General features: G+C 39.6%; 1 protein-coding gene across 3 annotated transcripts in view; it reads right to left on the bottom strand.

Annotated features, from left to right (window-relative positions):
* Positions 1-623: 623 nt before the first annotated feature.
* A1CF (APOBEC1 complementation factor) overlaps positions 624-10,076 on the bottom strand; it is an 80,844-nt gene continuing 71,391 nt past the window's right edge. For all 3 annotated transcript variants that reach the window (XM_045802394.2, XM_045802395.2, XM_087863142.1), the window contains one exon: positions 624-8,127. In XM_045802394.2, coding sequence (XP_045658350.1) covers positions 7,976-8,127 — 152 coding nt within the window. In that variant the 3' untranslated portion in view covers positions 624-7,975. The remainder of the gene's footprint in view (positions 8,128-10,076) is intronic.

Here is a 10,076-nt window from a genome sequence, read left to right as displayed (position 1 = left end):
TGCCCAGTCCTAGTGAATTCGGAATGTAGCACTTAGAAGTGGGGTGCCGCCTGTAACAGAAGCCAAAATAGGGGTGTTGGCCTGGTGCAGGGTTGGAGAACTTGTTGTGAAGGGCCAGATGGTAAATATTTTAGGCTTTGTGGGCTGTCCATGGTCTTGTCACAGATTTCTCCTTTATGTTTAAACAGCCTTTTAAAATGTAAACAATGTCTTGGCTCAGTCCTTCGAAAAGCTCACAACCATTCTTTGCTCAAGGACCAGCAAGCAACCGGTTCTGGCCTTTGAGGGAAGGATAGTTTCTGACTGCTGGTCTTGTCCATTAGGGATGGGCAAATGCTGGCCTCATGCCCACTGACCTTTTGAGGCATGCTGTCTCATTATCTGTAGTTTCTGAGTATTTCTCTTGTTTTCTTTATCCATTGAAAAATAATGCACCTAATTATTAAACGTTAACTTTCCTCTCAGAAGATGCTCCAGAGGGAACTTTTATAAAAGATGCAAATGTAAAGAAATCACCAAAAGGGTACCTGTAATTACAGGTCATTAATATTGAGGTATTTACTCAAAAAAGTAAAACTGTGACGTTCAGGAGAGAGAGAAAAAAAATCAGCAACTCATGTTGGTACTTTTTAAAACTTTATAATGTTACTTGAAAATTCAATTGAAACCATGTTATCATCTTGAAATTACACTAGTCATCACAATACTGCATTACTTCTCATTTCATGTGATTTATGATTCTGTGGTACCATTATGTTTATATCTTCCAAACCCACGATCGTTTTCCTAATGAACGGATGTTGTAATTCTACTCAGTATATTTAGATAGATCAGAGCTCTATAAAATACTGTACTCAGTGTACAAAAATAAGTGCCTTATGCACGTTCTTTAATACTGTTTTTAATCTCTCTCTTTTTTGGTACCTCAGCTAACTAACTTCACATAAATAAAGTCATTAATAACAACAAGGAAAAGAAGCAAGGGACGGTTTAACACCTGGAAACCAGAAACGCATTTTGATAACATCACTGTTTTCATTGATAGGGGATAATGATGTCTGGCTCTATTGCAGTCAGAAAAGTAGAAAAAAAATGTACATTTGAAAACTCATGAAGGAATAGAAACAAAAATACCAATAATTACATGAAACATTTAAACCAGTGACAATGATGGATGGATTTAAATACATTTATCGAAATACACTTATCGGTGGCTCTTCTCCTAAGATTCCCCCAAATCTCTTAGGAATTACAGTAGAAAGTGCCAAATTTCAAAATAAAATGTACATTTGAAAAAAGCATGTATGCATCCTTGCAAGTCGTTTATTGAAAACATATAAGTATAGATAAGGCTTGTTAAAAATTTTTTTTTGAATTTTATAAACACGAGTATATTTAGAAAACAAAAATAGTTAATAACCAAAATGTTTTCAAGTGACTAACAAAGCATGGGTACCTGCCCTTTAACATCAGAAATCAGTATGTGAACTTGTCAATTCTGTCTTTTAAAGCATATTTTAAAGCTTCTGGGCTGCTAATGAAAATCGCTTCTTTTTTTAAATTTTTTGCACTTTTGGATTCCTCTTGGGGAATGTGTTTGGTAACTCATCTTACTTGAATAACACTAGTAGGTGAAGAGTTACGTGAATCTTTAAAAAGGCTTACTCTGCCCGCCTAGTATTTGGCAATAATAGTTGAAACTTAAAATTTAGAAGAGAGTTGGTTTAATTGTGGGGATTCTGACTAAGTGAAACAAGCTACAGACTGGTGAACGTAAGTGCAATTATATTGTTTATAAAAATGCAGAACAGGTCACTAGACTGTGTCCCTCACTGTGGACACACACACACACACACACACATACACTCATAGTTTCAGGCATGAGAGAAGGTGCATAGTAAATACAGACAGATCATCCATTCTTCGAAGTAGAGGTTTGTGGGTTTATAGCAATAGAGATTATGATTTGTTTATTCTTAGTGAAGAAAATAATGAAAGAGTAAAAAGGAAGTTGTATAAAAAAGGAAAATATCTGTCAATATTATTTTCCATTAAGAAATATTTGAAAAGTGATATGAGATTATAGGAGGAATTTTGGTAAAGAAGATCTCATGAGCAACTATAACAGCAAAGTGAGATGCAAAGGTTTGAGCAAACCTGTAAAATATGGAAGGGAAAAAGGCAATGAGTCTTGTAAGATGAAGGTTTACATTGGAAATCCTTTCTGGTTTGAGATATGAGGGACTTGGTTTAAGGAAGAAAGGAACCAGCAAATCCTCTGAGGCCCTAGAGGGGTCGAATGCCCTGTCTTTCATCTTGTCTCCTGTCCAATCTGGCCATGGGGCTGCTTGCTCTGTCCACTGGAGGCAGAACTTGGGACCCAGACCCCAGAGGCTGTGAAGGACAATGGGACCCGGAAGGGGTTGAGTGTGGAGTCACTGGCTGGACAGTGGCTTGAGGGTGATCAGGAAGGAGAAGATGACGTGTTCCTCTCTGTTCACGAGGCTCCCAGCCCAGTCAGAAGTCATTGGGCCCTTTCATTTAACGTGTACCTGCTCTGGAGAGGATAAAGCCAATTCTACAAGATTTAAAAAAGAGAGAAGAAAAAAAAGGAGCCATAAAGATGGGGTCACTGTACATTGTCTGAATTGGGACACATTTGTGAGTACGAAGGGCTATTGTTAACATGGAGAAAATGGGACAACAGCCGTAAGGCGGGGCTGTCCCAGCAAGCCAGGACGTACCGTCACCCCGGAGACGTGGCTAAACCCTGAGTGGGACTGACCTTCTTCAGGCTCCAAGAAGTTCCTGCCCGCCGCTTACTTTCTTTAAAGCGCTGTTTCTTGGCATCTCGCCTCCCCTTAGACAAAGTAACATATGTGAAGAGAGAACAAGGCATATTCTTTTTCTGGATTTATCTCCCAAAATAGGAGAAAAGTGAGGGAGATGTGGAAATGTTCTGGATTTCATTCCAGGCACATTTGAATGAATGGAGACGTTTGGCTTCCAGAAAAATAACTGAATTATTTTTCACTTCTGTATTGGCTACTAATTTCTCTTCACTATTAGCTGAAGTTTAAGGTTTTCTTTTATCTTTTCTACAAAACTGAGGTTACCTTGGGACGCATAAAGTTTGCATTCTCCCATAAATGAGTCTATGTGTTCAAGGTATGCACTGCTGTCCCTATTAAACTCAAACATTTTACTTTCTGTATAAACACCGTAAGAAAAAGATGGCTTTGAAAATGGACATTTTGGGAGCAATGGAATATTCTGTATCCATGTTTTTACTGAATGGAATTTTTAAAAAATGTCTTACTCCATAAGTAAAGTGATAGGGCATGGGGGGGTCGGAAAAAAATCTCATTTTCCTTTCCTTTTCTTTCTTTCTTTTTTAATGTAATTTTTTTTATTTTAATGTTTTTTTATTATATTATGTTAGTCACCATACAGTATATCCCTAGTTTTTGATGTAAAGTTTCATGATTCCTTACTTGCGTATAACACCCAGTGCACCATGCAATACGTGCCCTCCTTACTACCAATCACCAGCCCAGCCCATTCCCCCACCCCTCTCCCCTCTGAAGCCCTCAGTTGGTTTCTTAGAGTCCATAGTCTCTCATGCTTCTAATGGTTTTACTCATTATAGCAGGACTTGCTTTGCTGTATTCTAATGTTGGCAAATATAAACATATATCCTAGTGGACATATTACATTTTTTATGGCTATATTCTTGTAAAGCTTGAAGCATTCTCAAGACGTCACTAGAATGAAGTAAAATCTCAACATTAAATTTGGTGATCAGGTCAATGAAACACGTAACTATTACACATCAGCTGGGAATGTTGGTTGCCTAGTTCCTCTGTCTTCCAGTAAGTACATTAAAATGCCTAAATCATGCTCTTAGTATTTTCTTTTAAAAGTATTTATCACAAAATTCACTTAAGGTGTCACATTTGAAACTTAGTTTTGTCTTGGACAGATGTATCTACAATAGGTAAAAATGTATCCACAAGATAGAAAAAGTACCAAGTCTCCAGGTTAAGTTGTAGGTACATTTCATCTCCTGGGAATTTTTGTAGGAATACAAGGAGGGGATGAGTGATCATAGCCTCATGTGAATCCTGGGACACACTGTCCACTTTTAGTTGTGAGTTACTTTTGGGAAATCTTGGATAAGCCTGGAGTTGCACGGCAATAATGCATTTTATCAAACTTTGTAGCTTTGGATACAAAGACAATTTACTCAAAATACTAACTTTCTTTACTAACCCTCATTCTTGAAAAGGCACCCTGGAGAATCCCCCTGTCCCCCACGGATTCAAATTGTGACCCAGTTTTCAAGGCGAAACTATAAAACCGTCACTGAAAAACAGAGTGAAAATGAACATGAATTGAAAATTATATTGAAGCAATATTTATGAAAAGCTCATCTATGTGATTGGAAGAATGTGTGTGTGTTTTTTTAAACTTTTAAGTAAAACTAAAACTAGTTTCCTGAGTAACTATTACTAATACATAGCTATAATGTGATCTCCATTCACCATTAAAAAGTTAAGGAACTATGGTTTGTTAGACACGTTTTTAAGTCAGTATTTTCTTAACACGAGGTAGCTTTCTAGCAGCATATTGGGTGCTTTTATCCAAACACAGTGTGGTTTGGCATGATACCACGATTGGGCAGGGGTGGGAGAAGAAAACTGGCGATGTGAAAGAATGGGTATCTTGTTGCAGTTAAAGATGGTCTTCTAGCTACAGCAATGGGGTGAGAGAGAAGTATAACAATTTCAGAATAGGCAGCATTTTTACAGGTGAGAAAACAGATGTCCAATCTAACTGCTGCTCCACTTCCTTCTAAGTAACATTGGTTGATTTTAATTTTCACTAAGCTATTAATTACCAAAATTTGGAAACTCTTTTCTTACTAGATGCTTCTAAATTATTGGTTTGGGTATTCTGTTATCACTTGGTTGGTTGTCTCATTTTATTTTTATTTTTGGTTGGTTGACTCATTTTAATTTCCTCTTTATGTAAAGAGGTTTTTTTTCGAGGAAGCAAGGAAGAAATAACCAAAAAAAATAGATATTGATAATACCAAGATAAAATAGGTATTAGATAGGGGCTAATTTCTGAAGTCTAAAAATATAAACATCATGCCAAATAAACCTTTGGTTCCACACATGATTTTTAACGATCACGTTTTTTAAAGTTTCAAACTCATTATAGCTGCATTGTGAGTTTATAGGGCTGGATAGTTGTCCTACGGCACTTAATTTGGGCAAAGTAGATACAGATGGCACAGTGGACACATTGATACTTTCTATGAATATGTTCTAATGGAATTCAAAGTATTCTCTAGATTTTACTAGAGGGAAGTAAAACTTCAGTAAAAAGCAAAACCACATCTACTCACTTGAATAAAATCAGTCCTTAGGAAGCAAGTGTACAAATACTTGTGTTTCCTTAAGCAAGTAATGAGATGGTGTTCCAGGAGCAATTTTCTTGATACTTTGCTGTTTTTGTATATTTAGGTTTCTGTTCTTAGCCTTTTTAAAAAAATCGTGTTGATTTGATCTGGAATAAAGAATTTTCTCATAAGAGATTCCTGTATTAACTAACTGTTCATTCTGATTACATTTAAAACTCCTCTGGATCAGACCTTCTATTTGGCATTGGCTAGACATCCAGGGCACTGTTTCTATTTTCAAAGATTTTAAAGAACATGAAAACTTTTGCTCTTGGAATTTGGAATCTTTTTTTTGGACTAAACAGGAACTTGCCTGCCCCAATGTCATTACTCTTTTTGAGTATAAAAGCAGGTCTATAGGGGAATGTTGATTTGGACCTAAGAATTGCTGATGGAGGAATTTTTCTCTCTCATTTTTAAAATTAGTTTTGTTCAAGAGTTAGTTTGAAGCCAATATGAATTACATTCAAATTTGTACTTTTTATGAGATAAATATTTATAAAAATATGATTTGGCTATCTGTTTGAACTTAGGCAAATTTTTCTTGCATTTTTCTATTTAATGAAGATGAAATAAATAAGGAAAACATTAGGGGAGAGGGTTGAAATAGAAAGACTATAGTCATTCCCAAAGTTAGTTGCACATCGAAATCACTTAAGATCTTTAAATACTGACGCCAGGCTCCTGCCCCATGATAGTCTACTGTAATGGGTATCGGGCGCCATGTTGGCATTGGCGGTCTGCAAGGCACTCCAGGTGTTCCTGAAGTGCAGCCAGGTTTGCGAACCACTGGCCTAGGGAAAAACACGTAAATGCCAAAAGCACTGAGCCTTTCAGAGTGTGAGCTGTAGCCTTGAGGCCTTTGATGTCTGATTGGAGTTAACAGAACTGAAAGGTTATAGGGAATTTTAATTGTTACTGGAATTTAGCTGATTTTGACTGGAATCTGGGCTGATGTTGGATCACAGGACTCCATTCGAGAGTTGACAAATTTGTCTGTCTTTGCGTTTCTGTTTTCTGTTGAGTCCTATAGGATTGTACCAGGGCCCAGGGATTTTTTTAACTGGAAATTCTGGTGCTGTATGTCTTAAACCACTAATGAGACAGAAGCCGTGGTGATAAGTATTTGGAGTTCAGACCTCGATTACTTCTGTTTTGAACAAAAAGCAGTCATTTATAAGTATGGCAAGAAAGCAGGGCCTTCTGTTCCCTCCATCCCAGTTTTTATCGCTCCTGCATCCCCATGAGATGTTCCTGGAGAGAGGCCTAAAGCTCTAGGGAACTTTGGTCACTAACATGCTTGCTGGTGTCTAAAAATCTGCTTCTAATCAGCAGTGGGGGGTGTAAGGTTTTCTGCGGCCACTTCAAGACCAAAGGGCTCAGATACAGTAAAGCTGTCTGATACTTGTGGAAAGTATAAGGAAGGAAAGGGAGAAGATTTCTTGGCAGATTTACTGTAAGTGGGTTAGACAGTCCAAGGCTGACCCCACATTAATATAACTGTCTCTGAACGCTGGATGGTGGTCTGGCTGCTGCAAAAAGATCAAAGGAATGAGAGTAGACCTTCACTTCTCTGTTCAAAATGACTTTTCAGCCCATTTGCTGGATGGGAAAAAGCATCCTCAGTGATATTCTGTAGACTGGATGTACTTTTTTATGGTGTTAGACGTGAGCAAAATGAGACTGATACGAAAATAAATCCACATGGACAAGTCAATGTTTAAGATGAGAAGAAGCCATTTTAAGTTGGGGTGATTATTATGTTGGGGGACCCTTGGGAAGGATGGGGGGTCCAGGGAAGAAGAGGGGCAGGCTGATGAGTTTAATAAACAGTGGGCCTGGATTCATTTTATCCTTATCCACAACACATCCCATTGATTTCCAGGTGGTCCCCAGGGGCTACAGGGGTCAGGGAGATGGTGACCTGGGACAGATTGATGCAGCAGAATTTTCAGATGGAAGCGATGCTGGCCCCATCAAACCTTGGGCCGTCCTTCACAGGCTCTGCCCTGAGAACATATCCCATGCAGTGGGCAACAACAAGGAAAGCATTTTTATAAAAGCATCCTCCCACCTTCCCCGCTGCCTGTCCATGACTTTGTGTATCACAAAAGCAGCTGTGAGCTGGGCTTGAGACTCTGGAGTTTACTTGGCTCCCTTTGTTGCTCCTAACTGACCAGGTCTGCTCAGCCCCTGAACACTTGCTGGTTAAAAGATCTCTCTCCACGTTGTCAGGGTGCGTAAACAGACACCCAAGGGACTCAGGAACCTGGGAGAACCAACTTCTCGGACAATGGCTCTTAAGCTTTCTGTCACATAAAAGCCTTCTTGACATTTGATTTCAGAGGGAATATATCCTCGTATCCTGATTCTACCATTAGTATAAGCTGTACAGTCTTGGGAAAGGCATCTCTTGAGAAAAAGTAGGACTTGTGATCATAAGGAAACTGAGAGGCTTATTTCTTCTAGATAGAGTTTTGTGTATCTTAACTTAAAAGAAAGAGATCTTCAGAAGGCTCCATATCCATCCCCTCGGGCAGTCACTGCAAAAGTGGGATAAACCTCATACGTTGTATATGCTGCTAAATCCTGTCCAAGGGTCACCGCTTGCTTGAGCTGGGCTGTGGACACGGGCGCCGTTGCACTGGGGACAGCATATCCTGGAGGAGGAGAAGGCAGAGAAAACTTCATCAGAAGCCATTTATATTCGCTCCCTCTTGCTCTATTGTCTTCTCCTTGGAAGATGAAAAGTTAACATTGCTCAAAGCCAAAAGTTAATACGTACATTTAAAAAAGTGAACTCAGGGGACCTAATATCTAGACTCATTGATTAGGGGACAGCATGCCTCAAAGTGAGGTCAGCCTCATGTGCCAGAACCACTTCGTGCTTAGAAGATTGGAAACACTGGGGAGAGAGTTCAAGAAACGGAAACTTAACAGGATGCCGAGTTGATTAAAGCTTGAAATTTAGAACTTTTTCAGAGGCTGTCGGAGTTTATAAAGGAGGGGATGTGATTGATGGGTTGGCAGGGCTGAGGGGTGGGGCTCTGTGGGTCTGCTTCTGTACCCATGACCCCTACCGAAACGAAATGTTAAAAATCATTGCTTTTACCCAAGACGTATAGGGAGTGGGTAGACCGGTAGGAAAAATATGCAAACTTTTAGCGTGTTTCTACATAGCTCCATAAAAGCAAATACCTGGTCTGTTTACATTTAGACCCAACCGTGAAGGGCAAAGACCATCTTGCTTCACCACCAAGCTGTCCGGTGTATTCAGATGATGCTCGTCCTCACCATCAAACAGCCCAGGGCTTTGAGTGGTACGGAGGGCATCATGTGCGGTCACATTAGTATCATGTCTGGCTGATTGACGTTCACTTTTAGAGAAGACGGCATAACCGCTATTATACAAAAGCAATGTTTCCCTGTTGATGTTTTAGATAAAAAATAAGCTATTTCTGAGATGATCCAAAAAGTGCGAAGATGACGAGAAAAAGGGGAAAAATGTACTTAAGCAACAAACGGGGACCTGATTTAAAACAAACAAACAAACAACCCAAAAAACCCCAGTCCATTTGGTTTATGTGCTGTGGCAGTCATCCCAACCCCAGACACATTGATTTCTTTCTGGTGGCTTCTCAGGAAGTGGTGGCAGGAAGCTGGCTGGACTATTTTTTAAAAAATTAAATCCACTCCTCGGCTTGGGCACTTTGGCCAGTAATGCTGACTAATGCACTACTGAAGTTTGGTATGTTTTCCAAGGATGTGAGAACTGTGTTACCAGTTACTTTCATAATTTTGGAAATAGTATTTCTAGATAAGTGAGTAAGAGATACACATGTGTGAGAGTGTGTGCATATGTGTGTGTGTCATGCAGATTTTATCTTTGGGGATTTTGAATTTTCTTTTTCAATTTGGCTACTTTCTTAAGCACAAGAGTGTTTGGATTTTAAACAGATTTCTCTCCTCTGGAGCCTATTATTCTTTGCTTGACTCCACAGCAAAGTTATAAGAGAGGCTCTCAAATTCTTAGGCATTCCCAAGACAACTTTCATGCCCTAAATACTTTTTTACTTCTTGCAGGAGCAAACAGAAGGGAGGACAAGATCACACATTCTTAGGTGAAAGTGAGTCCTTTCTAATGTGCAAGCAAACTGTAACATTCTGACAGGGGCTCATTCATTTTTACAGCACATTAGTTAGCTGTCTTTGGGGTGCAGCTTTCCATGAGACGGGCTCAACCTTCTCCAAGAACCCAGAAACCCTGGCACAGGTCCCCAGTAGACGGACATGTCAACACCCCATTCTGTGGAAAGCAAGCATGGGACTGATAGCCCCAGAGCAGCCCAGGGGACCTGCCCTCTGTAGTGGCAGCTGTTGCCGTGGTAACCTCGCAGGGGCGCAGGGCCCATCTTCCCATGTTCTACAGAACAAAGCTGGAATTGAGGTCGTGTTTGTGTGTGAAGCGTGGTTAATTGCCAGGATGGAAAACATATTTGCAGTTTTTGAGAAACAAAAGAAAATGAGAGTGAGCCCAGGTGTTACGGATGAGAGGAATATAGCAGTTCTCTCACCCGAACGTGACCAACACATGACTGAATGGATTGAT

Source organism: Ursus americanus, chromosome 6 (assembly GCF_024610735.1).
Source record: "Ursus americanus isolate L20-20 chromosome 6, mUrsAme1.1.p, whole genome shotgun sequence".
Classification (NCBI taxonomy): Eukaryota; Metazoa; Chordata; class Mammalia; order Carnivora; family Ursidae; genus Ursus; species Ursus americanus.
This window is presented reverse-complemented; position numbering and strand designations above follow the sequence as displayed.